Raw genomic sequence first — 25783 nt, forward strand, 5'->3', positions numbered from 1 at the left:
TAAGTTAGTGATGACTTGATAAAAAAAAAAAAGAGGGAAAGGTTATTTACTAAGTCTTTGCCTACTTCTACAAAGTAATCATTCTGTCATAGAAAGTGGAGGACTTAATTAGTCTCATTGCCCATATCAATTTATATGGAAATTTTAAAAAACTAAATCAATATTTGTCAAACATTTAAGTTAATGTATTGGAAAGAGGTGGGATTTGGATTCCATTGCTCTTAATTCAACTCAAAAGATTTACAAAGAAAAACAAATTTAATTTGTAAATTGCATATTAACCTAAACTTTTTTCAAGTAACCCTTGATTATCATTTCATATATCAAAGATAATACAATCCAAACTCTTTAATTATAATGAAATACAGATGATCACACCATTAAAAACTGATGACATGAAGAACAACAAGAAGGAACTGAAAGGCAAGCTAGTTGTAGGCATCAGGATTTGCCAAGAGGTAAGCTCTGAAGCTTAACAATTCGATTTCTTCAATTTTTAATTGGAAAAAAATATGCAGTTGTGACCACGAAACAGTTACTACTTTTCAAAGAATTTGCACTAGTCAAAGAAAGCACCCTGCATGAGAAGAATAATTATCATAGTAAATCTCCAATTAATCATTTTAAATGTGGTGCCGAGCTCTGCTACATACTTGCTTGAGAGATTTATTGAAAAATGCTTACATGTATGCAGAGAGAATATCATAGCAAGGAACTTCAGATTTGATTAATTACTTGGATCAAATTAAAAGCTATAACATTAATATGCAGAAAGAAAAGGAGCATCAAGGAATACATTCCACGTACACGAAGGCAGAGCTGCACATAAAACGTAATACTAAATACATAGCGTACACCTGGAAGGAAGGCACCGATAGACAGCAACGCTCCACGTCTCGTCTTATAGGCTCTTTATCAACACCAACGCTAAAGTTAGTGAGAAACCTGTTACGAATGGTAACAGTATTCTGTGAAAAAAAGGACTTATCCCAAACAATGAGGAGGCCCCCGGATCAACCCTCTGTAGCACTGTAGGGCCGATGCTTTTTTTTTTCTCTTACGTTAGAAGTTTCCTTTAACTTCATTGAAAGTCTTTGGTTAGAAATGCATGGCTATGTCCATCTTAAAAAAGAATAGAAAGACAATTCAGCTCTTTCACACAGGCTGACCTGGATCCTCATCATCTATAAATACCGCATTTAGCTCTTACATCTCCACAGCTCAGGAACTCATAAACAATCAATTCCTCACTCCTTTTCATTCCCAGTTCTGCTATCATTTGCAAGCTTCTACATCACCATGGGTGTTGTGACTTATGAAATGGAGGTTGCCACAACAATCCCACCGGCCAAGATGTTCAAGGCATTTGTTCTTGACTCTGACAACCTCATCCCAAAAATTTTGCCACAGGCTATCAAGAGTGTTGTTACCCTTGAGGGAGATGGAGGGGCTGGAACCATCAAGCAAGTTAACTTTGGCGAAGGCTAGTTCACATTTCCTTTCCCAACAAATTTTTTTTTTTATTAAGAACAGAATTAACATTGTTGAAACAAGTTTTTGGTGTGTATTTCCTGCAGGCAGCCAGTTCAAATACACGAAGCAGAGGATCGATGGGATTGACCAAGAAAATTTCACCTGCCGCTACACTGTGATCGAGGGTGATGCTCTGATGGACACACTGGAAAAAATCTCCAACGAGATCAAATTCGAGGAAGCATCTGATGGAGGGTCTGTGTGCAAGAGCAGCAGCAGTTACTACACCATTGGTGACATCAATATCAAGGAGGAGGAAATAAAGGCTGGAAAAGAGAAGGCATCGGGGATGTTCAAAGCAATCGAAGCTTACCTCTTGGCAAACCCTGATGCCTATAATTAGGCTGCATTGTGTTTGAATATGGTTGAATGATTGTCCTATGTTTAGCATGGTTTTCCATGGGGGCATAGGTGCCTAATAAGAGCTTCTCAGTGTGATATCTTGCAATGTTCATCAGGAATTAATATTAAATTTGGTTATAACGCTTTTACAATATTTGATGATATATATATATATATATATATATATATATATGGTTTTCTTTTTCATTTTCACCATGCAAAGAATAAACAGTGACATCTTCGGGTCTCAACCTTCAACAGTCTATAAATGTTGACCGGTGTGACTTTTGGTGTTTAGAGAAAAAACCACAGATTCAGGCATTGCTTTTCAACAATTTCACATTAATTATTATTAAATGAGTCAATTTTAGGGTACAAAAAATATAAAGAATTCAACTTATGCTGAAGTATTGTTATAGTAAAAAATATTTCTTTTAAAAAAATAAAATTTATTCTTCCATCATCGATAATGTCATAACAAGTTTTTAATTTAATTAACAAATAACGTTTGTGTTAAATTTACTTTACAATTGCAAAAGTGACACTGGACATCAAACAAAGGCAGCAAGCAAAATCAGTACGGGATCCTAACAAGGTCAACCAAAAACAAAGGATCCTACAAAGGAATTCACAAGAAAAAGCCTATGAGAAGCAGATCTCTCGACAAGCCCCTGTTTTTGGACAGGACGCAAGAGAACTTCCTAATAAACAAGTACTAAGATAAACAATCCCAGGAGCACGGACATGAAGACCATGCACCATGAGTGTCCTAACCTACTCTCCTCAATGACCTTATAAAGGCCATAGACCAAAAAAACAAAAAAAAAAAGGTTCTCTCATCTCTTCCATCAACCAGATCATTCCATAAAAACCATAGGAAAAGTCTTAAAATCAGAAGGGCAATTCAATCTCTCACTCTCCCCCCTGTCCCCCGAATCCAACAGCAACTGTTCAAAACGGGACCAACCTCTCCACTCTCAAAAACCAGAGGAGTGATCAATCACAAGCAGACTGCACGAAGAACAAAAAGGAGAGAACTCAACCGCACGGAACCCGCTCACCCACCCCAAACGTACCAGCGCTCCGAGATTGAAACCTCGAACCCCACCCTTTTTCCTTTTCCTCTCTCCCACAAACATTCGAAAAAGAAGAGAAGCCCTTCCAATTTCTTCTTTTGCCCTGAAACGTTTGTTAATTATCCTTTTCTTTTTTCTATATTTTTCCTTTTTTTTTTCTTTATTCTTTATATTAATAATGTTAGCAAATAACCCCTAATTTTTTAATGTTAAGTGGCACAACTACCCCCGCAAGTCAATGCATATCTTCTATAAATTGAACATAATGGCAATGCCTTGTGTTAAATAAAAGCAGCAGAGACTTGGGATTTGTGGACATCAATCCTCCTATGAAAATTATGTGATTTTTCAACATACAAAATAAAATGAATGCCAATATTGCAGGTTAACCAAAATTTTTTGCAAGTAAAACATTGACATGTTTGTTGTTTCATATATCAAAGATTATACAACTCAAACTCTTTAAATTATAATGAAATACAAATGATCACACTCAGGGACCAATCTTATTTAACCAACCAAGGGAATATAAAAATTAAATCACATCATTAAAAACGGATGACATGAAGAACAGCAAGCAGGAGCGGAAAGGAAATTTAGTTGTAGGCATCAGGATTTGCCAAGAGGTAAGCTTCAACAGCCTTGTACATTCCCAAGGCCCTTTCTTTCCCTGCCTTAATTTGCTCTTCCTTGATCTCAATGTCACCAATGGTATAATACTTGCTGGTGCTCTTGCAAACTGATCCTCCATCTGGGCCTGCAACAAACTTGGTCTCGTAACTGATCTTCTCAAGTGTATTCATCAAAGCATCACCTTCGATCACACTGTAACTGTATGAGAAATTCTCTTTGTCTATTCCTTCAACCTTGTGCTTCACATACTTGAATTGGCTGCCTGCATTTGTTGCCAACCAAATCAATAAAGCATTTATTATTTTGAATAATTTACTTTGAAGTAGTGGCAAGAAATGAAAACTGAAGTAGTTATGATGCAAACTAACCTTCACCAAAAGTAATCTTCTTGATACTTCCCGGCCCACCATCTCCTTCAAGGAGCTCAGAGCTCTTGATTGCCTGTGGCACAACCTTAGGGATAAGATTGTCAGAATCAAGAACAAAGGCCTTGAACATCTTGGCTGGGGGGATTGAGGTAGCAACCTCCATCTCATAAGTGACAACACCCATGATGCTAAGCTAAGAGTTTGGAAATGTTCAACTCAAGGAAGAGAAACAGAGAGAGAAAAGGGGAGGATTAACTGAGTGATTGAGGTGTGGGAAGAAGTGAGAACTAAGATGATATTTATAGACTGAGCATTGAAGCTTAACAATACAATTTCTTCAATTTTTAGTGGGAAAAAAAATCCAATTATGAATAGGAAACAGTTGCTACTTTTCAAAGAATTTGCACTAGTCAAAGGAAGCACCCTGCATGAGAAGAATAATTATTATAGTAAATCTCCAATTGATCATTTTAAATGTGGTACCGACCTCTGCCATATATTTGCTTGATATTAAGTGGTTTAGACATCTAGAAGAGAAAAGGTATATAGGATCATGAAACAATTACATTTGACCAAAATGGTGCCCATGGGGCCATTTGGGATCAAAACAGGCTGCAGAATTTCAATATAATTAAGAGCGAAGAAAAATGGTAACTTGGTTTACTAGTTCATTATCATAAGATTTATGGCAATGCAAGTATTCCTTTACATATAATCGGTAAGATATATGGCAAAGTATTACCTTGATGATGCATGAATGTCAATAGCATGAAGAAATAGAAACCTTGAGAAAATTAGATTGACAGTCCATCTCGCTGTCTAAACAGATCATTTCTAGCCATATCTGCACCTCATGAGAATGGTCAAATATTAAGACTTTGGAATTAATTACTATAAAAATGACCATCTTTTCTAATGATGCATGGTCAAAAAGGTTCAGAAAGATTAATTTAACCCAGGCAGTGAAATTTTCATCACTAAATTTTTCTCAGGGGAACAAGAAAAACTTTTTCTGCTCATTAGAAATCAAACCCATTTTTTGTAATCAACTCTGAACAAATACATATCCTGACAGCAATTGAACTAGTTAATCATAGATCATCCGAGATATTCCTAGTATTTTTCATTGAAAAAATTCAGGCTACTGTTCTTGACTTAATCATTACGTTCTTCTGACCAATTGATTGAGATTGTTTAGTAAGAGATGGGCGGCCATATGTTCTTCTAGATTTGAGAAAAATATGATTCATTTCTTTCATACATGGAAAATTTTATATAGCTTTATTTGTATAAATACCACCTCCATTTCTCGTATTTGTCACACGACTTAAAGAGAAAACTCCTTTAAACAATTAATTCTCTTATCTCTTTCCTCTACTAACTCGATCATGGGTGTTTTCACATATGAAATGGAGGTTGCTACGGTGATCCCTCCCGCAAGGATGTTCCAGGCCTTCGTCCTTGATTCGGACAACCTCATTCCCAAGATCCTGCCACAAGCTATTAAGAGCGTTGAAACCCTGGAAGGAGATGGAGGGGCTGGAACTGTCAAGCAAGTGAACTTTGGCGAAGGCTAGTTTCACAATATTTCTCGATTTTTCTCCCTGAACATTTCGATAGTACAAATGTTTTACAAGTGATTTTCGTTTTCAATTTTTACAGGCAGCCAGTTCAAGACAGTGAAGAACAGGATTGATGGGATTGACAAAGAGAAATTCACGTACAGCTACACCGTGATCGAGGGTGATGCCCTGATGAGCACACTCGAGAAAATCTGTAATGAGATCAAATTCCAGGCGTCACCTGAGGGCGGATCCATCTGCAAGAGCAGCAGCACTTACTATACCATCGGTGACATTGAGATCAAGGATGAGGAAATCAAGTCTGGCAAGGAAAAGGCCTTGGGAATGTTCAAGGCTGTGGAAGCTCACCTCTTGGCAAATCCTGATGCCTACAATTAGGCCAAACTCTAATTAATTTATGCCCGTAATGTCATATTGAAATTGATGTGTGTTTGTCTTATTTTCCTTTTGAATGAGAGCGGTCTTTGTAATTTCTTTTGCCTTGTCGCCTTTGGCTGGGCTAATAAGAGCTTTCAAGCTAAGTAATTAATGAATTGTCTTGGTTTTCAATACAAATAAATAACCTTTCCCTCTCTTTTTTTTCCAATTAAATTATCACTAACTCAAATCCCGATTCTATCCCTTTTTTTCAAACTAAACAAAAGTTAGCTTGATTTTGAAGCTGAGTTTGATTCATCTTATAACTCAAAAAAATTAGCTTTCTTTTCAAGCTAAGTTCCAATCAATATAAATACCCTTTTTATAACTTACCAAAATTTCAATCATTCTTAAATCTCAATTTTTTACTTTTTTAGAAGAAATTATACTATCATGGCTGATTTTCGTCTCCAAGGCCTTTGTCAACCTCAACTCACACAAATCGCTGCTGAAAATGCCAAAGCAGCTGCAGAAGAATACTTTAAGTTGGGAAATATCAACAAGGCCATCCAATAAGGATTCGCAGCACTTGATTTGGACCCTGATTTACGAATGGTTCAAAAATACATTATAGCCTATCTTGTTCATAAGTTTGATTCGATGCTAAGCCTTTGCCAGAAGATGAAGGTAGATGATACTGAAGTCCTATATTCAATTCTCTTTATCGAAGATTGTTCTTCTGTTGATGCGGCTACGATTAAGAAACATTATAAAGAAGTGGCGCTCTTGATCCATCCTGACAAGCATAATTCAATCGCGACTGAGGATGCTTTCAAGATCGTTCGTCAAGCTTGGGAGACTCTCTTATCTAATCACAACAAAAGAAAAAGAACAGTTTGATGGGATGGTGTAAAATCTTTTTGATATTTTTATTTAGATTATATCTTTACATGTATTCAAAATTTTCATAAATAATAATAATGTCATTAGTTTTGATTTTGTTCTACAACGAGGAATCTATTTTTCCCAACCTTTATCTAGCACCTTGTGATTTTTTTTCTTAATAAATAACTTTTGGATTTTTTTTCTAAAACTGAGCAAAATTAACTATGTAATCTATTATCAAGATGTTAATTGAAAAAAAAATTACAAGTTGTCATGTAAAAAAAAGTTAACATCACTAAAAATTTAAGTAGAGTTTAATCATTAAAAAATTAATATTTTTTATGTTTTAATTTAATTCAATTGACTAAGCTATTCAAAAAAAAAAAATCAATTGGCTAACTACCCTTTTTTATTATTTTACATGATTTTCAAGTTTCCATCCCGAGTTCATAAAAGAATATATTTATGGTGATTTACGTTTAGCATTTCCATCAGTTGATTTCTTTAACCTCCAACCCATCCAAGTTGGGACCCCAAAGACTTGAGTCCTTACTGTTTTTTTCATTGCTCATTCTTACTTTTTCATTTTTTCTTTTCAATTTCTGTGATGTTTAACGGCATTTACCACATAACGTAAATCTCAAAAACTAAAACAAAATGTCAAATATTTTAATTATTTAATATAATAAGTTTATCAATAATAAAATTAAAGTTGGATTTTGCAATTGAACTATCTCTTTCAATCTCTGTTAGTATGTAGTATTATATATTTTTATTCTTTTATATATATTCTCATTTAATTAAATTAAATAATAAATTGAATGGTCGTAAAATGCTCTTTTTTTTGTTTATATATTTGTATTGAAAACCAAGACAATTCATTAATTCATTAGCTTGAAAGCTCTTATTAGCCCAGCCGAAGGCGACAAGGCAAAAGAAATTACAAAGACCACTCTCATTCAAAAGGAAAATAAGACAAACACACATCAATTTCAATATGACATTACAGGCATAAATTAATTAAAGTTTGGCCTAATTGTAGGTATCAGGATTTGCCAAGAGGTGAGCTTCCACAGCCTTGAACATTCCCGAGGCCTTTTCCTTGCCAGACTTGATTTCCTCATCCTTGATCTCAATGTCACCGATGGTATAGTAAGTGCTGCTGCTCTTGCAGATGGATCCGCCCTCAGGTGACGCCTGGAATTTGATCTCATTACAGATTTTCTCGAGTGTGTTCATCAGGGCATCACCCTCGATGACGGTGTAGCTGTACGTGAATTTCTCTTTGTCAATCCCATCAATCCTGTTCTTCACTGTCTTGAACTGACTGCCTGTAAAAATTGAAAACAAAAATCACTTGTAAAACATTTGCACTATCGAAATGTTTAAAGAGAAAAATCGAGAAATATTGTGAAACTAGCCTTCGCCAAAGTTCACTTGCTTGGCAGTTCCAGCCCCTCCATCTCCTTCCAGGGTTTCAACACTCTTAATAGCTTGTGGCAGGATCTTGGGAATGAGGTTGTCCGAATCAAGGACGAAGGCCTGGAACATCCTTGCGGGAGGGATCACCGTGGCAACCTTCATTTCATAAGTGAAAACACCCATGATCGAGTTAGTAGAAGAAAGAGATAAGAGAATTAATTGTTTAAAGGAGTTTTCTCTTTGAGTCGTGTGACAAATACGAGAAATGGAGGTGGTACTTATACAAATAAAGCTATGCAAAATTTTCCATGTATGAAAGAAATGAATCATATTTTTCTCAAATCTAGAAGAACATATGGCCACCCATCTCTTACTAAACAATCTCAATCAATTGGTCAGAAGAAAGTAATGATAAAGCCAGGAACAGTAGCCTGTATTTTTCTCAATGAAAAATACTAGGAATATCTCGGATGATTTATGATTAACTGGTTCAAGGGCAACAAGCTAACGTAGGACTAACACAGTCCATGAAACGTGATGATTTTGTCCTTACAGGCTATAGCTGGTTTCCAACAATGGGTAACTTCTCCTGGAAAGCAGCTGCAGCCAACTAGTATTTACATAAATTATTAATCCTGATCCTGCAAAGATTACTGGACACGAATGGCTGTCATTGTGGCTTCTGAAATGGTTTTGAACTGAGATTAGATTACCCACCAATTAGATCAAGTAGAAGTTTGATATCCTAATTCGATTAAATTACTTATTATAATGTGTAGTTATTTAACTCTTATAGCCAACCACAAAAAGCAGTCAAACCACAAATGTTCTATTTGTCAATGAAAATGGTGAGAAGGTGAACTAACTAGGAGAACAAATTTAAAAAAGAAAAAAAATAAGGTGTACTTCAAGATTTTCTTAATTAACAATTCATGCTGCTCTTCCTATATATACCTCAAGACTAGTCCCCTGTTTTCCCCATTCAATACTCAGTTAAACTCAACTAAACATTATTGTCTTACCACATACAGCCCACCTGTTTCAATTCTTGTAAGGTCTTGAACTTTGCTTGTAGCAAAATGGCCTCTTTAAAATGTTTCCTTTTGGCTTTCTTCATTGCATTGTCATTTTCGAACATCGAGGTTAGCCTAGCAGCTCGAAAGCTTCAGCAATTGCCAACTCTGCCTGGAACAGCAATGCCATCATTCCCTTCTATCCCCAATCTGCCACAGCCCACACTTCCAAACTTGCCAACTACCCAACCATCTTTCCCAAATCGTGGAACACTGCCTCCACTTCCTAGCTTGCCAAACTTGCCTTCTGCCCCAAAGGTGACTCTGCCCCCATTGCCAAGCATGCCTTCAATCCCCACAATCCCAACCACGATTCCCTCTATTCCTTTCTTGCCCCCACCTCCTGCACCCTCTAGCCCATGAGTTTGTTCATTTCACATTCAGCATTGAATAAAGTTTGTACCCATATATACGATTGGTTTGATTTGATATACAGTTGCATGCCTCTCTGATTTATAGTTTTATACTTGTTTTCTTGTATCTTGGGAGGTGTAGTTTTAAGGATTTCTTCTTTTTCCATGTGGTTTAATGTGAGAGTAGTGTCAGTGTGAGGGTTTTCTTCTATTAATGGCAGTGCTTGAGTTACTCCTGTATTAAATAAAATGTAGATCGGATTATGTTCTTTTCTCTCCTATTAATTTCCGTAATCCTCTTGAATGACATGTTTGTGTCCTCATAGTTATGGTATATTACACGTGTTTTTTACATCGGACTGCATTTTATCCAAGAATAGTAAAGAAAAGATCATTTTGAGAGGCGAAATGTTTATTGGTTAACATAAAAATCTACTCAGTTGCTGAAACACCAATGGAAACAGTGGAAAAATGATTCCCCTGCTACGTGCAATAAGACCCTTTTTAAAACATAACAGATGCAAATTGATATGAATATTTTTTTTTTGAAACTCAAAATATTGATATGAAGTTAATACCATGGCTTCTCGTTCTTGATAATAGTCAGCTGCAACTGCAAGCATAAAAAAATGTGAACTGACAATGTTCATTTGAAGACTTATATGCCTGGCTCAGTTCTCAGTTGTGAATCAACAGAGCCAGAGACGGGGAAAAAAAAACTATACCCTTAAACCACCCCGTCTTTATTTCACATTGTTTGTAAAAATTACCGATTCAAAGTTGCAGATCAGTTTAAGGTTTCAATTACAAGATAGTTAATGTGTAGTAACCTAGTAAGTGGTAAAAGATAATCGGAAACGAGTAAAACTAATTGTAAAAACAGGAATCAATGTAATGTTTAGGTAAGGATGATGCCAGTGTCAAGTACATGGTGAGTTGAGACATGGAGTTCCACGCCATTCCAGTACTGATTCAACATGTTCTGAAAGATGCTTTAACAACGTTCCAGTAGTTCAACTAAATTCGGATTGGTCCAGTTAAAGTTGGATCGGTTCAAGTAATGTTGTTCATAAAAGCATTGTCCCATAGATTAATGTCTTGAGACCTCATAACCACCATCACTGATCATGCTTGTGAGATTCGTGGCAGTTATGTATAGATGATCCTAGATTCTATGAATGTCGATTGTTTGATCATGGTAATTAAGACATATCGAAAGAGACATCCAACCATATATTGCAACATATTAATGCAAAAGCAAAGTGGCAGTTGACCTCAACATTCCAAAAAGAAAATGTTACACATCGCCGAATCTAACCAACTAGCTACGTTAACCTAAAGAAGTTAATACAACAATATTTCCAGCTATTAAAAACTGTAGCAAATGAGGAAACCGCTTCGCTTTCTTCCTTTGACTCAACTTTTGTCGAAGAATTACTGGCCATTCATGGAAGCAAACTCACCGAACTCAGAGGCCAACTTCTTTCTTTTAACTCGCTTAACATTTTCTAGCAACTATAAAAACCCAATCTGGGTCCTTATCTACTCACTTCAAAGCCATCTTTGCCAAATGGGTTTGTTTTTGTTGCTTCACTAGAAAAATCTAGTGATGAAATTTCACTGCCTGGGTTAAATCTTTCTGAACCTTTTTGGCCATACATCATTAGTAAAAATTGTCATTAGTATAGTAACTATAACCAAAGTCTTAATATTTGACCATTCTCATGAAGTACAGATATATATGGCTAGAAAATTATCTGTTTAGACTGTGATATGAACTGTCAATCTAATTTTCTCAAGGTTTCTGTTTCTTCATGCTATTGACATTCATGCATCATCAAGGTAATACTTTGCCTTAAATCTTACCAATTATATGTAAAGGAATACTTGCAATGAAAAAAGTTTCCCCTTGTCCCACGGAGTTTGAAAGTTGCTAAACCCTATTCACATTTTGGTCTGTCCATCAGAGATTTAATTCCAGGATAATTTAAAACAAACTTTAGTCTTCTATTTGGAATTGCGACTCAAGAACATGTATAGCAACAACTGGGTCAGTCTTACAGCAGATGAAGGATTAATTGGCCAAAAATTAGTTTTGGAGTTGCATCAGACTAACACCTTGAGCTTCTTTAATTACATTTCGCCAACTCTTCTTTTTGTAATAGCAAATGAAAAAATTAAGAGCCTGGAAGCAGGGCCTCTGGTTCACCTGTAACAAAAGCTTTTATCAGTTAGCTGTTACAATCACAATTTACCACATAAACATAATCATAACTCACAAGTACCTGCAAAGTCCATACTAGACCAAGCACTTGAATTCAAGGTATTTTTTGCTTAAAGTATTAGAGTTCTTTCCTTTTAATCTTCTTCTGATATTGACTGCTTTCTAGATCCATAAATTTGTTCTTTATAGTAGGCTTGTCTGATGCATATCGAAGAATTGCAAGGTCAGTCCACAAATTAGAATCAATTGGAAATTTCATTAGATTACAAATTTTCAATTGAAATTGATTATATTATCAAACTGAAACCATTCAATAGAATATGTGGAAATCACCTAGGATTTCACCCGGCTAATTTCAGAAAAGCTATACTTCACTCTCAATCTATAAATACTACAGTTTTCAGGTTCGCATCTCCACACCTAAAAAATCTCTCTGCAAAGTAATCAATCAATTCTCTTTTTCACTCTTCCTTTGATAATTTTCCAGATCGCTAGTAATCATGGGTGTTTTCACTTATGAATCTGACGTTGTTACTACAATCCCACCAGCCAAGATGTTTAAGGCTTGTATCCTTGATGGCGACAAGCTCATTCCCAAGATTGTTCCTCAGGCTTTTAAGAGTGATTAGTACATTGAAGGCAATGGTGAGCCTGGGAGCATCAAGAAAGTTACTTTTGGAGAAGGATAGTAAATACTTATGCAACTGAAATACTGTGAATAACATATTGAATTAGAAGTTAGAAGTGTTCCATTTGTCTCTAATAATCGTACTCCATATTTGCCTTTCCACGAGCAGGAAGCCAATTCAGTTACATGAAGCAGAAGGTAGAAGCACTAGACAAAGAAAATTTTGTGTATAGTTACAGTGTGATCGAAGGCGATGCTTTGATGAACATGCTTGAGAAAGTCACTTACGAGACCAAGTTAGAGCCCTCACCAGCTGGGGGATCCGTATGTAAGACTACTAGTAAGTATTACACCATTGGTGACTTTGAGCTCAAGGAAGAGGGAATCAGGGCAGGCAAAGAAAAGGCTATGGGAATGTTCAAGGCTGTTGAAGCCTACCTCCTGGCAAATCCTGATGCCTACTAAAAATCCCAATATTGAGATAGCATCTACTTTAATGATCATTCAAATGTGCTTGAGTAAGAGAGTTGCCTTTTCCTTTTTTACTACTTGTAAGCTTTTGCAGTTGTTGGTCCATGTGACCTTCAGATTGCTAATAAGAGTTCATGGTTTGTCGAGAATACCGGGAGGCTTGAACTGTAAATGTCAACTGCAATACTAAATAAAGGATCATGGTCAAAATTTACTAAAAGATTGTTGTGTGGTCAAGCCACCCGGTGTGAATGATTTCTCATTATCTTCACCTTTCATCTTTAGATAGTCCAAGTCTTTGTGCTTTTTTTTTTTTTTTCTCTTTTGGTGTTTCTTTTTTCACTTATGATAATGAACTAGTAAACCAAGTTACCGTCTTTCTTTGTTCTGATAACAAAATGGTCAAATGGAATTGTTTCATCATCCTTCCTTCTGGATGTCTAACCGATTAATTAATATCATAAATTGTTTGTTTATTTGGTCACCGCAAGTGTGTGCAGAAAAAGTAATATTTGTTAAGCTTTTATTAATTATCCAAGTAATTAATCAAATCTGAAGCTTTCCTTGCTATGATATTCTCTCTGCATACATGAAAGCATTTTTTAATAAATATCAAGCGAATATATGGCAGAGGTCGGTACCACATTTAAAATGATCAATTGGAGATTTACTATGATAATTATTCTTCTCATGCAGGGTGCTTTCTTTGACTAGTGCAAATTCTTTGAAAGGTAGTAACTATTTCCTATTCATAATTGGACTTTTTTCCCACTAAAAATTGAAGAAATTGAATTGTTAAGCTTCAAAGCTCAGTCTATAAATATGATCTTAGTTCTCACTTCTTCCCACACCTCAATCACTCAGTTAATTCTCCCCTTTTCTCTCTCTATTTGTCTTCCTTGATTTGAACATTTCCAAACGCCTAGTTTGGCATCATGGGTGTTGTCACTTATGAAATGGAGGTTGCTACCTCAATCCCCCCAGCCAAGATGTTCAAGGCCTTTGTTCTTGATGCTGACAATCTTATCCCCAAGGTTGTGCCACAGGCAATCAAGAGCTCTGAGCTCCTTGAAGGAGATGGTGGGCCTGGAAGTATCAAGAAGATTACTTTTGGTGAAGGTTAGTTTGTATCATAACTACTTCAGTTTTCATTTCTTGCCACTACTTCAAAATAAATTATTCAAAATAACATATGCTTTATTGATTTGCATGGCAACAAATGCAGGAAGCCAATTCAAGTATGTGAAGCACAAGGTTGATGGAATAGACAAAGAGAATTTCTCATACAGTTACAGTGTGATCGAAGGTGATGCTTTGATGAATACACTTGAGAAGATCAGTTACGAGACCAAATTTGTTGCAGGCCCAGATGGAGGCTCAGTTTGCAAGAGCACCAGCAAGTATTATACCATTGGTGACATTGAAATCAAGGAAGAGCAAATTAAGGCAGGGAAAGAAAGGGCCTTGGGAATGTACAAGGCTGTTGAAGCTTATCTCTTGGCAAATCCTGATGCCTACAACTAGGTTGCCTTTCAGCTTCAGCTTGCTGTTCTTCATGTCATCAGTTTTTTAATGTTGTGATTTCTCATATTCCCTTGATTGGCTAAATAAGGTTGGTCCCTGAGTGTGATCATCTGTATTTCATTATAATTAAAGAGGTTGAGTTGTATCATCTTTGATATATGAAATGACAAACAAGTCAATGTTTTACTTGCAACAAAATTTGGTTAACCTGCAGTACTGATATTCCATTTTGCAGTTTTCCTGAAAGATTTGGGTTAAGCAGTCATAAACTTCGTGTGTTGAAAAATCACATTATTTTCACAAGAAGATTGATGCCCGCAGATCCCAAGTCTCTGCTTGCTTTTTTTCAACACAAAGGCATTGTCATTATGTTCAATTTATAGAAGATATGTATTGACTTGTTGGGGTAGTTGCCCCCACTGAACTAATACTCCTGCATAAGTCGAATTCTTCATATTTTTGTACCCAAAAATTGACTCATCTAATATATATATATCATCAAATATTGTAAAAGTGTTGCAACGAAATTTAATATTAATTCCTGATGAACATTGCAAGAAATTCTTTGATATCACACTGAGAAACTCTTATTAGGCACCTACACCCCCATGGACAAACATGTTAACCATACAAACACGATGCAGTCTAATTATAGGCATCAGGATTTGCCAAGAGGTAAGCTTAGATTACTTTGAACATAACCGATGCCCCCTCTTTTCCAGCCTTGATTTCCTCTTCCTTGATACCGATGTCACCAATGGTGCAGTAACTGCTGCTGCTCTTGCACACAGACCCTCCATCATATGCTGCCTCGAATTTGATCTCGTTGGAGATTTTTTCCAGTGCGCCCATCAAAGCATCACCCTAGATCACAGTGTAGCGGTAGCTGAAGTTTTCTTGGTCAATCCCATCGATCCTCTGCTTCGTGTATTTGAACTGGCTGCCTGCAGGAAATACAAACCAAAAACTTGTTTCAATCATGTAAATCCTGCTTTTAATAAAAAAAATGTTGGGAAAGGAAATGTGAACTAGCCTTCGCCAAAGTTTACTTGCTTGATGATTCCAGCCCCTCCATCTCCCTCCAGGGTAACAATTGTTACACTCTTGATGGCCTGTGGCAAAATTTTTTGGATGAGGTTGTCAGAGTCAAGAACAAATGCCTTGAACATCTTGGCTGGTGGGATTGTTGTGGCAACCTCCATTTCATAAGTCACAACACCCATGGTGATGTAGAAGCTTGCAAATGATAGCAGAACTAGGAATGAAAAGGAGTGAGGAATTGATTGTTTAGGAGTTCTTGAGCTGTGGAGATGCAAGAACTAAATGTGGTATTTATGGATGATGAGGATGCAGGTCAGCCTTCGTGAGAGTTGATTTGGTTTTCTAATCTTGTTAAGATGGACATTGCCATGCATTTCTAACCAAAGACTTTCAATGAGGTTAAAAGAACCTTCTAATGTAAGAACAAAAAAAGCACCGGCCTCCTAACTGTTTGGGATAAGTCCCTTATTCTCACAGAATACTGTTTTCATTCGTAACAGATTTCTCGCTTACTTTGGCGTTGATAAAGAGCCCGTGTTCTTCGCTTGGTGGTAATCTCTATAGGACCTGATGTGGAGCGTTGCTGTCCATCGGCTTAGTATTGCTAATTTGCTATCAATGTCCCTATCATTTTCCCTTTCTTTTTTCTCATCATCCGGATGCTATTGTACATTGAAATTTACTCAGATATCAGAACACAATATGTTTTGATAAAGGGCTATAAATAATTCGTGAAGGACATTTTCACACCTCTTTGTTATCATTAAATCAATATAATTAAGTCATGTCTCTCATTACAGTGCTTGAATAAGGCATTTTTGCATTACCTTTCTGTACATACTGACTAAAGTGGCCTTGAAGCTCTTATTCATCTTTTCTGAAAAGAGTTTATGAATCGAATAGCCAAAATTTCCTTGCTGATTGATAGCTAGTTTACAACATGAGATCTGGCATCACATGCCGAAAAGTCCAAGAGATAATCAAATCAGAAAAAGAAGAAAAAAACAAAGCTCAATGGTTAAAGATACGAAACTCTAGATGGTTAAAGATTCAAAACTCTAAAATGTGCTATACCTCTCTGGTTTTCTTCTTCTTCTTCTTCTTCTTAATAATAATAATAGCATACCAAAAATTTCAGTCCTTATGAATAGATAAAGTATCACTACACCAGAGGAATGATCCATTGGCTCAACGAAGCCTAGGCAGACCAACTGTTCTCTCATGAAGCTGGCACAATTCGTCTGTAAACTGCTTGGAAAGTCTGTCCCCCGTTCCTAGCAACCTTCTGTCCTTCTTCAGTTGCAGTGCTCAAGAGTTTTACTGCAGGATCTGCTTCAAGCTCTTCCTGTGAGAGGGCTTCAAACATGGGATGATTCTCTAAACAAGACTTCATCCACTCTCCAAGTTCTTCCACATCTGTAATGGTGTATATAATCCCACCAACCTGAAGGACATAAGCATACTCATGTAACAAATGGGGACTGATTACTCTACGGCGATGATTTTTCTCTTTGAAGTGAGGATCAGGAAATAGGAAAAACATCTTTGAAAGCTGTCCTTTCTCAAAGTAATTGGGAATGTATTTCATCGAATTAGTCCGAACAACAGAGATATTCTGGTATTGACCTGGATTTGCCACCCTTAACCTAGAAATCCTTTCCTTCACATACTCAGTCACTTTATCTCTAAGCTCCATCCCGATCATTAGAGTTTCAGGGAAAAGAGTAGAAAGACTAATTAGAAGCCCTCCAAAACCACAACCAATATCCGCAAACTGGATTTTGGAACCATTAATCTGATCAGACGAGGGGAATAATTGAGGGTAATGAAGTGAATAATCAACATGGCTGGGGGAGAGAGGGATAGGGAAGTGGGAGTCACTTAGTGGATTGCTGTGTGCCCGTGCTCGGTAGAATCGTTTTCGAGGCAAGCCAGTTGACTTGTTTATAGTCGGGTTTGCCTTGTTTTCCAACATATCTTTCCTGTGCAAGCATTAATACATCAAGTTAAACCTTGAAAGAACATTGAGGGAAGATAAAAATGGAAATTCAAGTGAAAAGCGTTATGGTAAACTAATTCTTCCCAAAGCCAGAAATACGGAAGGTAAAACACCACAAAAAGTTTCTATTCCTAAATTCCAAATCCATTCAAACATTTGCAATCCAATCCTATTCCAACACCGACTTAACATTCAAAACCGAAATCCAAAACCCAGTTAGATATAGTTTTTTTTTTTTTTTTGAAAGGCGTTAGATATAGTTTTTTTTTTTTTTTTGAAAGGCGTTAGATATAGTTATTCCCTACCCAAACTAGTCCAATTATGAACAGAATTCACCAAAAGGGTTCTTCAACTAGTGGGAATATAAATGAATGTTACATCTGTTCTTTAAACCCTTTTTTATTTCAACTAAGCTAATAACCTTTGCTTATTGTTTCAATGCCCAAACCCAATAAGTCCAGTACTGCTTCCATTGATCCAACTAGCATCAAATTGGCCTTAGCTAACAGTTGACAAAAATTATTTTGAAAATCATTCGTTCTTTTCTGTTTTACTATTGAGACAAGTGAAAGAAAAGCAATCAAAACTGGCTTTTCTTGTTAATCCCAACGGAGAAAGACCTTCAATGAAGCAAAAAACTTGCATTACATAGAATTCTTAGCAACCAAACAGTGGATTAATCACAACACTTATCAAATAGGAACAATCTCTACTTCTCAGAAGATGCAAAAATCAACAAGTATCAATGAAAAAGCAAACGAAATGCTAACATCAAATAAACATAACAAAGGAAGGAACTAAACTTTTTTTTATAGAAACACGAAAAACCCAAATCGCTAAATTACTGGAAAAATGAGATAGAAAGTTAAAAAAGCTTAATAATCCGATGGAATTACCGGAATCGGTGAAGCTATAAAGGAGCGTTCTTAGTTTCTTCTGCTGTGGGCGGCGCCGTGGTTCGGTGGGTTGTACTTTTAACTCAAGGGAAATGATCAGGCAAGCCTGACCTCGCAAACGCCGTCGTTTTCTCGAATTTAAACAATTGGGCCAATCTTACTTCTTCTTGGACTACATTTTTGCCTTGGGCCTTCCAATCATATAAAAATCTTGAAAGGCCCAAATTCAAGCCCATAATTTATAATTTTAAAAAGGAAATTTTTTAATTATAAATATTCTTCTGTAAATTATAAAATTTTAAATCCATCTTAATCTCTTTTAATTTTACAATATTTAATTTTAATATTTTCTAACTATGTATTATTCTCCTTTTGTGTCATTTTCTTTATCTGTTTTTCTTTTGAGATGTCTCGAATTAAATTCTTTTATTTCAAATTTAGACACCTAACATTTATTTGTCTTTTTCATGCTAAAAAGTATCGAACATTTATATTGTAAATTTTTAAAAAGTTTTAATATAAAATACATTAAAATAAAAGTCTTTGTAAATTTCATAAAAACTAATAAATAGAGAAACGTTCAAAGATTGATATATACAAATGTTCATGATTTTTTTATATATATAAAAAGAATTGAACATTTATATTGCAAAAAGATTCTCAAATTTTAATATAAAATACATAAAAATCAATGTTTTTGTCTTAATTTTCATGAAAGTTAAAAAGAGACAAATGTTTAAAATCCTAGAAAATAACTATAGCAAAAAAGAAGATCAATTCAATTACATAATCATTGACCTTAAACTCAATTTGTCTATCTTTTCTTTCTTGAGATGTCCGAAATTGTTTTTTTTTTTTTCAATTTTTTAAACACCTAATACTTATTTTTTTATATAACAAAATTTTTATTTTAACTTTTGTAAAAATTAAAGAGAAATAGATATTTGAATATCAAAAGAAAAGTTTTTATATATAATTTATTTATAAAAATAATAATGACAGCATGGGTCAGATAATGCTACTACCATGGGCCAGAAACCAAGGAAAAATAAAATAAAATTAATTCTGAAATAAAGAGAAAAAAAAAGTCAAAAAGAATATGCCGAGATATCCTTTGGAGAACAATGATTGAACTCCCCCACAAATGCCAAAATTTCTGTTTAGTAAAAAGAAGTAAAACAAATTTCCAATTAAAGTGAAAAATAAAATTAATTGGAAGAAAGAGGAGAGGTTACTTTTCAATTAAGGGTAAGTTTGGTAGTTTGGTCTGTTATGCCTAAAGATTAAATAGATCAAATAATTTTAAAAAATCAATTAAAATTGATCAAATATAAAAAAAAAATCAAACTGATCAAAAATAAAATTGATTTGATCGGTTTGGTTTTGGACCAATAGATCAAATTTTTTTTAAATTATAATATTAAAATTTATAAATTTTATCTATAATTATAAAATATATAAACTATATATAAATTAAATATATGTATATATATAATATATTACTTTATTCTATATATGAAATTAATGACACAACTTATATATTATAATATTTTAATTTTTATATCAGAGTTTATATAAATAATAACTAATTATAAATAATATGTTATAAAAATTAAAGCGATAACTAATAAAATTATTAAGTGTAATCATATATATAAAGTCTATTATAAATTACAGTAATACTTATGTATAAATTAAATATATATATATATATGTATAATATATTACTTTATTATGTATATATGAAATTAATGATATAATTTATATGTTACAATGTTTTATATCAAAATTTATATAAATAATAACTTATTATAAACAATATGTTATAAAAATTAAGATGGTAATTAATAAAGTTATTAAGTGTAACCATATAAATAAATTTTATTAAAATTATAGTAATACTTATATATAAATTAAATATATATAATATTTATACAATTATATATATATATATATATTCATAACATTTTATATTACAAATCATTATTAAAGTATAATAATTACAACATATTAATATGTAAGATATTTACTATCATATATTATAATATTAATATATAAGTTATATCATTTAAAATATAAAACTTATAATTTTATATTAATACATATTTATAAATTAATATATAATTAAAATTAAATTACTATGATTATGATTTGTATACATACATATAATAAATTAATATCATTTAAGTATATTATTAATTAAGTTTACCATCAATTCTTCTTAATATATATACAAATTATATATATATATATATATATATATAATTTGGTTTTTTTTTGTGGATTGATCTAATTTTAAAATTGAGAACCAATCAAAAAACCAATTGGATCAAACATTTTGGATCAATTAACTCGAAGCATTTTACCTAAATTACATTTAATTTGATTAAATAATTAGTTTAATTTAGTTTTATTCAACTTATTTTTACCCCATAAAACCAAAAAAAGAAAGCATTATCCTTTCCTTCTATATGTCAAAATCTATTTACAAAGAAACATAAAGAAAGAATCATAAGAATTATAATTTAATCATTTACACAAAATAATGATTAAAATTAAGTAGAATCGAGACGGAATCAAAATCATCGATCAATTAATCAATATAATTCCATTTCAATTATCTCAAGTTTTAAGATCTATATTAATTAATTATTTTTTAATAAAAATTTGATTCATTTAATTTGTAAAAATTTAAATTGAATCAATTGTGCAAATTGAAAATACTTTACTTTATAATAAATGTACATAATTTTTAGCTGATAATATAATCATTTATTGAAATAGTTATTAAAATTAAACAAAATCTAATTGAACTCAAAATAATCAATCAAATCAATCAATAAAGTTGAATTTTTACGACGTATATCCATCTATTCAATTTTATTTTAATCAAAGTTTGATTAATTTAACTTTCAAAACTTTAAACATAATCGATCGTACCAACCTAAAGGACCTTACTTCATAATAAATGTATGTAAATTTTAATTGATTGTATAATCATTTACATAAAGTAATAATTAAGATTGAGCAGGATTCGATTAAAATCAAAATAATCGATCAATATAGTTCGATTTTGATTGTTACAACTTTTAAGATACGTATCGATTGATCCGGGTTTCTTTTAATAAAAATTTGATTAATTTAATTTTCGTAATTTTTTCTAATAAAAACAATTAAAAACGAAACATAACAAAAAAAGAAAGAAAAGAAATGAAAAAATCTGGAATCTTCTGGTCTTCTTCTTTGGTGGTCATATAAAAATTAAAGGACCAGTCGCCACATCTCTCCAACTTTCCCCTCATAAATAAACCTTTTCTTCCCCCCAATTTCTTTAAAAGAAATAATAAAAGTCTAAAATTAACCAAAATCCTCAATCAAAATTAAATATTCTCTCTCTCTCTCTCTCTCTCTGTTTTTTTAATCTAATTTTCTTCTCCTAATTCACTAAAACCCTAGATATACTTCCACCACTCCTTTCTCGAACACCACCTACAAAAAGGAAGGAACAAAGAACGACACTCTTTTTTGTTTTTTTTCAACGGTGTCGGGTTTCTGTTTTTAAAGCCCTTTTTTTTGGGTGATTTTCGAAACCTTTCCGTACAATGTCGGGTTCCGGGGGCGTTTCGTTCGCGAGAAGCCGAGGCGGCGAGAGTCGGTTTTACTATCCGCCGCCGATGAGGAAACAGCAGCAGCAACCGCAGCAGATGATGGGGCAGCGGCGGGAACGGAGGCCGTCGGTTTCCAAGAGTTTGACCGAGAAGAGAGCGGATCACGAGGAATGCGCCACGTCATCACCGTCTTCAACGTCGGTGGATAGTAGTAATAAGAATAATAATAGTAGTAAAAGAAACGATGATAATTTGACGAATTTGGATCGGTTCTTGGAGTATACGACTCCCGTGGTTCCGGCTCAACATCTACCCAAGGTAAAAAGAAACCAAACCCAATTCATATCAATCAAGATTTGACCTTTCTGTCCTTTTTGTTTTTTTAAATATGGTTCAATCCTTGCTTTTTTGGGATCCTTTGATTGCTTTTTTTAAGGTTAGCAGAAGATAGTGATTATGTGCATCTAGAGCAATTGCTTGACTTGACTTGAATTTCTTTGTAAGAATCAAAACCCCAACAAAAAAAAAAATTGAAGAAATTGGTTTTATTTCGTTAGTCAGAAAATGTGGGAAAATTGAAGATATTTTGCTAAGCAACAGACGACCGGGCAACCAAAAGATCATAATTATTAATGCAAAATGGCGAATTGTTTTTCAGAAGTGTTTAGCAATATATGAACTATGGGTTCTTTATGTCTTTTTATTAAATGCTGATGAATCTTTTATTGATGAAATTGTTGGTGATCTTGTAGACAAGCAGAAGGGGATGGAGAGGGCAAGAACCTGGACTGGAGTGTTCTCCACCATATTTTGTGCTTGAGGATTTGTGGGAGTCTTTTAAGGAATGGAGTGCATATGGAGCTGGGGTTCATCTTTTGTTGAATGGGAGTGACTCTGTAGTGCAATACTATGTCCCTTACTTGTCCGGCATTCAGCTGTATATAGACCCATCAAGACCCTCCCCAAGGCAAAGGTAAAGTCTTTCAAACCATATTTAATCTAATCTCCTTCTATAGCTGAAAGTCCTTACCATCCAATCTTTCTGTTGCCTTTCATGAGTGAGAATTTCTGATGGCCGTTTGACTTTTTGGATCCTTATGTGGTCTCAGCTAGTCCCTATCTCCTTTTTCTGATTTAAGCTATTGTAATTGGATAATCAGAGTCAAATTTATTAGACATGCTGCTCAACTAAGTTGGGAAGTCATGTTGCTGAAGTTTCACTTGATAGTTGATATAACTTAAGTTGTATTATGCCCAATGTTTTGCTGATTTGCTTTATGAGATGTGCTGTTTGGTCCATAATCTTAGTGAGATCAGTAGAGGTTGAAGTGCATGGTGATGAGTTCACTTGAGCTGTAAATCATGAATTATGTTTCTTTCTTTGAGATGCTAGATTAATAGCATGCGTATTGTGTTTGCCCTGTACAATTGAACAGGAGGCCTGGTGAGGAGAGTGATACTGAGTCATCCAGAGAGACAAGTAGTGATGGTAGCGGCAGTGATTGTGGAACTGGAAGAAGAGCTAACAATGTTGTCCAGGGGGCTTGGAGTCAGCTGGAGATTGCAGACACGAATGTCCAGAGATTGATGAGACTGTCACTTAGGAATAAACCCTCTGGGGGTTCTTCAAGCGATGAAAGCGATATGTGTAACCCTCCTGGTCAGCTGATTTTTGAATACTTGGAGCATGATCAACCATTTAGTCGTGAACCCTTGGCTGACAAGGTAAGCCCATCTTCCTCTGTTAGATTAGCGTTTGCAACTTCTTGTGTGCTCACTAGTAACATTGCATTCTGCAGATTTCAGTTCTTGCATCTCAATTTCCAGCACTAAGGACGTACAGGAGCTGTGATCTATCCCCTTCAAGTTGGATTTCTGTGGCATGGTATATATTTCTCATTTTAAAAGACTTCATGAAGCTATGGTTCTTTGTTCATTGCAATTTTGATTGTAAACCTGATTAGATCTGACAAATTTTCTTTCTTTCTTTCTTTTCTTTTTTTAATGAAGGTATCCTATATATAGGATACCAATGGGTCCAACTCTGCAAAATCTGGATGCCTGCTTTTTAACCTATCACTCTCTGTCTACACCCTCACCAGGTAAGCATCTTTTCCACCCTTTATATGCGGTTGCATGTCTGTATTATTTCTGCCTGACAAGTTTTTCATATTGTGATTTTGATATTGTTTGGAGCAGGTATTGGCACAGATGTGCTGCCCTTCCGGGGCTTCCCTGTTAGGGAGTTTCATGGTGCTGACATGTCCTTAAAGCTATCATTGCATGCCTTTGGACTTGCTTTCTATAAGTTCAAAGTTTCCGTTTGGAATCCCGATGAAGCGAGTGAATGCCAGAAAGCTAATTCCCTTTTGCGAGCTGCTGATAACTGGCTTAGGCTTTTGCAAGTGAATCATCCAGATTTCAGGTTCTTTGTTTCCCACAACACATACTGGAGGTGAGCAAAGTTCCAAAACATAGTGGAACTGACCACTTAACTTGGAAGAGAATCCCAGTACCTCAGCAGATTGACTTTCAAACTGTCTCTCCAGCCCATTAGCCTTAGCTCATACATATACTTTGGTATTGCTTGCCCTATCTGTAGTTCTTCCTCATGGATGCAAGGAAGATGCTTTATTTTGTATGGATTACGATGGATACAGAGCACAGATAGACATGGTATTCAAGTTCATCTGTTGGGCTTCCCGTAATACCCCATGTTCTTTTGTCAGCATCATGGCCTCGACGAGGCAGATGTCAAACTCTATAACTTCTTAATAAGTTTGATAGTTTGATGATGACGATGATGAAAATCTCTGATATTTGTATATACTTATGTCTTTTTGGAGTTCAGTATGTGTAACATTCCTACTTGTACTAACACTTTTTTAGAGCTTGATCTTGGAACCCAAACATTAGTTTTTCCACTGGAGGTGAAATAACACGTTAGCTCTTCTTAGTGAGGGAGAAATGTTAATGCACTTGAACTATATTCAACGTTTTTGTCTGTCTTCTACTGTTTCTCCACTTTTTCTTACTTTCCCTTCCATTGCTTTCACAAATTACCCTGATTTCCACTTTAATTCTCACACCATATACATATGAAGGAATTGCATGTTGAAAAAGTTTAGAAGATAGACCAGGGGTTGTGAATTAGTGAAGTAGATGGATAGGCCTGCTTCCTTCATACGTAAATATGACTACTACTAGAAGAAAATCTCAAAATATTACCATACATTCCCCCGTAGCCATTCTCAATGAAAGAAAAAAAAGGAAGAAATTATTCACCCATTGGACGAGCAAAGCATACTAACATCACATTTTTCTCACGTCTGCCAAAATTTGCACCCTTTCCATGTGGAAAGAGCATATGATGTTATCATAATTTTGATTGACACTAATGATTCATAGGGGTTTGAAATCAAATCTCACTGAATCATCTTTTAAGACTTGATAAGCATGGTTTTTGAGTTTGAATTGTGATTTTATGACAAAAGTAATGGTATAACTTGTTTAATTCTTCAATAATGTGTGGAAATGGGTCCCTTTCTTCTATGAATGAAAGATTCGATATAATTAAAATGATACGTAATGTAATTGAATGAAATAAAATATCACAGATCTCAATAATTAATAAAAAATGAGGTAAAGAGTTTTTTTTCACTTAATAAATATGTCTTTCGAGTTTAAGCAATGAGCTCATGACAAGAACATTTTGAATGAATTTACTACCTTTATATTATTTCTAAAATCCTTTAAAGAGTAAATTT

At 34.5% G+C, this 25783-nt stretch overlaps 8 protein-coding genes and 2 pseudogenes across 9 annotated transcripts; 6 read left to right on the forward strand and 4 right to left on the reverse strand.

Annotated features, from left to right (window-relative positions):
- The first annotated feature begins 1233 nt into the window (after positions 1 to 1233).
- On the forward strand, positions 1234 to 2011 carry LOC18603576 (major allergen Pru ar 1-like). Its single transcript, XM_088805329.1, has 2 exons — positions 1234 to 1487; positions 1582 to 2011. The coding sequence occupies exons 1-2, from the start codon at positions 1300 to 1302 to the stop codon at positions 1874 to 1876; spliced, it is 483 nt and encodes a 160-aa protein (XP_088661455.1). The 5' UTR covers positions 1234 to 1299; the 3' UTR covers positions 1877 to 2011.
- Positions 2012 to 3395: 1384 nt separating this feature from the next.
- LOC18603577 (major allergen Pru ar 1-like) lies at positions 3396 to 4234 on the reverse strand. Its single transcript, XM_007035635.3, has 2 exons — positions 3953 to 4234; positions 3396 to 3846 (listed from the first exon to the last, which is right to left on the reverse strand). Exons 1-2 carry the CDS (start codon positions 4134 to 4136, stop codon positions 3548 to 3550), a joined length of 483 nt encoding a protein of 160 aa, XP_007035697.1. The 5' UTR covers positions 4137 to 4234; the 3' UTR covers positions 3396 to 3547.
- Positions 4235 to 5270: 1036 nt separating this feature from the next.
- On the forward strand, positions 5271 to 6108 carry LOC18603578 (major allergen Pru ar 1-like). Its single transcript, XM_088805955.1, has 2 exons — positions 5271 to 5528; positions 5619 to 6108. Exons 1-2 carry the CDS (start codon positions 5341 to 5343, stop codon positions 5911 to 5913), a joined length of 483 nt encoding a protein of 160 aa, XP_088662081.1. The 5' UTR covers positions 5271 to 5340; the 3' UTR covers positions 5914 to 6108.
- Positions 6109 to 7632: 1524 nt separating this feature from the next.
- Positions 7633 to 8570, reverse strand: LOC18603580 (major allergen Pru ar 1-like). The gene is made up of 2 exons (XM_007035638.3): positions 8199 to 8570; positions 7633 to 8108 (listed from the first exon to the last, which is right to left on the reverse strand). The coding sequence occupies exons 1-2, from the start codon at positions 8527 to 8529 to the stop codon at positions 7810 to 7812; spliced, it is 630 nt and encodes a 209-aa protein (XP_007035700.3). The 5' UTR covers positions 8530 to 8570; the 3' UTR covers positions 7633 to 7809.
- Positions 8571 to 9190: 620 nt separating this feature from the next.
- LOC148763407 (uncharacterized) lies at positions 9191 to 9904 on the forward strand. Its single transcript, XM_088805659.1, has one exon. It carries the CDS (start codon positions 9279 to 9281, stop codon positions 9633 to 9635), a length of 357 nt encoding a protein of 118 aa, XP_088661785.1. The 5' UTR covers positions 9191 to 9278; the 3' UTR covers positions 9636 to 9904.
- A 2445-nt stretch (positions 9905 to 12349) lies between these two features.
- On the forward strand, positions 12350 to 13134 carry LOC18507163 (major allergen Pru av 1-like; annotated as a pseudogene).
- Positions 13135 to 13796: 662 nt separating this feature from the next.
- On the forward strand, positions 13797 to 14670 carry LOC18507162 (major allergen Pru ar 1-like). The gene is made up of 2 exons (XM_018119410.2): positions 13797 to 14067; positions 14174 to 14670. Exons 1-2 carry the CDS (start codon positions 13884 to 13886, stop codon positions 14470 to 14472), a joined length of 483 nt encoding a protein of 160 aa, XP_017974899.2. The 5' UTR covers positions 13797 to 13883; the 3' UTR covers positions 14473 to 14670.
- A 124-nt stretch (positions 14671 to 14794) lies between these two features.
- LOC18603583 (major allergen Pru ar 1-like) lies at positions 14795 to 16248 on the reverse strand (annotated as a pseudogene). The gene is made up of 2 exons (XR_016025709.1): positions 15506 to 16248; positions 14795 to 15416 (listed from the first exon to the last, which is right to left on the reverse strand). The product of XR_016025709.1 is annotated as a major allergen Pru ar 1-like (transcript).
- A 152-nt stretch (positions 16249 to 16400) lies between these two features.
- LOC18603584 (tRNA (guanine-N-7) methyltransferase) lies at positions 16401 to 18507 on the reverse strand. The gene is made up of 2 exons (XM_018119408.2): positions 18409 to 18507; positions 16401 to 17495 (listed from the first exon to the last, which is right to left on the reverse strand). The coding sequence occupies exon 2, from the start codon at positions 17486 to 17488 to the stop codon at positions 16733 to 16735; it is 756 nt and encodes a 251-aa protein (XP_017974897.2). The 5' UTR covers positions 17489 to 17495; positions 18409 to 18507; the 3' UTR covers positions 16401 to 16732.
- A 3222-nt stretch (positions 18508 to 21729) lies between these two features.
- LOC18603585 (uncharacterized) lies at positions 21730 to 24890 on the forward strand. The gene is made up of 6 exons (XM_007035646.3): positions 21730 to 22334; positions 22769 to 22989; positions 23453 to 23741; positions 23816 to 23901; positions 24027 to 24118; positions 24216 to 24890. Exons 1-6 carry the CDS (start codon positions 22011 to 22013, stop codon positions 24473 to 24475), a joined length of 1272 nt encoding a protein of 423 aa, XP_007035708.3. The 5' UTR covers positions 21730 to 22010; the 3' UTR covers positions 24476 to 24890.
- Positions 24891 to 25783: the final 893 nt, after the last annotated feature.

This window comes from Theobroma cacao, chromosome 4, assembly GCF_053813885.1.
Source record: "Theobroma cacao isolate CCN51 chromosome 4, ASM5381388v1, whole genome shotgun sequence".
Classification (NCBI taxonomy): Eukaryota; Viridiplantae; Streptophyta; class Magnoliopsida; order Malvales; family Malvaceae; genus Theobroma; species Theobroma cacao.

What these genes read in the sequence shown, in the direction of transcription:
- LOC148763407 (XM_088805659.1), top strand. Translation starts at nt 9,279, where the DNA reads ATGGCCTCTTTAAAATGTTTCCTTTTGGCTTTCTTCATTGCATTGTCA.
- LOC18603577 (XM_007035635.3), bottom strand. Translation starts at nt 4,136, where the DNA reads ATGGGTGTTGTCACTTATGAGATGGAGGTTGCTACCTCAATCCCCCCA. An exon ending in GAAGATTACTTTTGGTGAAG is followed by an intron (nt 3,847 to 3,952) that starts GTTAGTTTGCAT and finishes CAACAAATGCAG; the next exon opens with GCAGCCAATTCAAGTATGTG.
- LOC18507162 (XM_018119410.2), top strand. Translation starts at nt 13,884, where the DNA reads ATGGGTGTTGTCACTTATGAAATGGAGGTTGCTACCTCAATCCCCCCA. An exon ending in GAAGATTACTTTTGGTGAAG is followed by an intron (nt 14,068 to 14,173) that starts GTTAGTTTGTAT and finishes CAACAAATGCAG; the next exon opens with GAAGCCAATTCAAGTATGTG.
- LOC18603584 (XM_018119408.2), bottom strand. Translation starts at nt 17,488, where the DNA reads ATGTTGGAAAACAAGGCAAACCCGACTATAAACAAGTCAACTGGCTTG.
- LOC18603580 (XM_007035638.3), bottom strand. Translation starts at nt 8,529, where the DNA reads ATGATTCATTTCTTTCATACATGGAAAATTTTGCATAGCTTTATTTGT. An exon ending in GCAAGTGAACTTTGGCGAAG is followed by an intron (nt 8,109 to 8,198) that starts GCTAGTTTCACA and finishes CAATTTTTACAG; the next exon opens with GCAGTCAGTTCAAGACAGTG.
- LOC18603578 (XM_088805955.1), top strand. Translation starts at nt 5,341, where the DNA reads ATGGGTGTTTTCACATATGAAATGGAGGTTGCTACGGTGATCCCTCCC. An exon ending in GTGAACTTTGGCGAAGGCTA is followed by an intron (nt 5,529 to 5,618) that starts GTTTCACAATAT and finishes TTTTACAGGCAG; the next exon opens with CCAGTTCAAGACAGTGAAGA.
- LOC18603576 (XM_088805329.1), top strand. Translation starts at nt 1,300, where the DNA reads ATGGGTGTTGTGACTTATGAAATGGAGGTTGCCACAACAATCCCACCG. An exon ending in GTTAACTTTGGCGAAGGCTA is followed by an intron (nt 1,488 to 1,581) that starts GTTCACATTTCC and finishes TCCTGCAGGCAG; the next exon opens with CCAGTTCAAATACACGAAGC.
- LOC18603585 (XM_007035646.3), top strand. Translation starts at nt 22,011, where the DNA reads ATGTCGGGTTCCGGGGGCGTTTCGTTCGCGAGAAGCCGAGGCGGCGAG. An exon ending in GTGAACCCTTGGCTGACAAG is followed by an intron (nt 23,742 to 23,815) that starts GTAAGCCCATCT and finishes TGCATTCTGCAG; the next exon opens with ATTTCAGTTCTTGCATCTCA. An exon ending in AGTTGGATTTCTGTGGCATG is followed by an intron (nt 23,902 to 24,026) that starts GTATATATTTCT and finishes TTTTTAATGAAG; the next exon opens with GTATCCTATATATAGGATAC.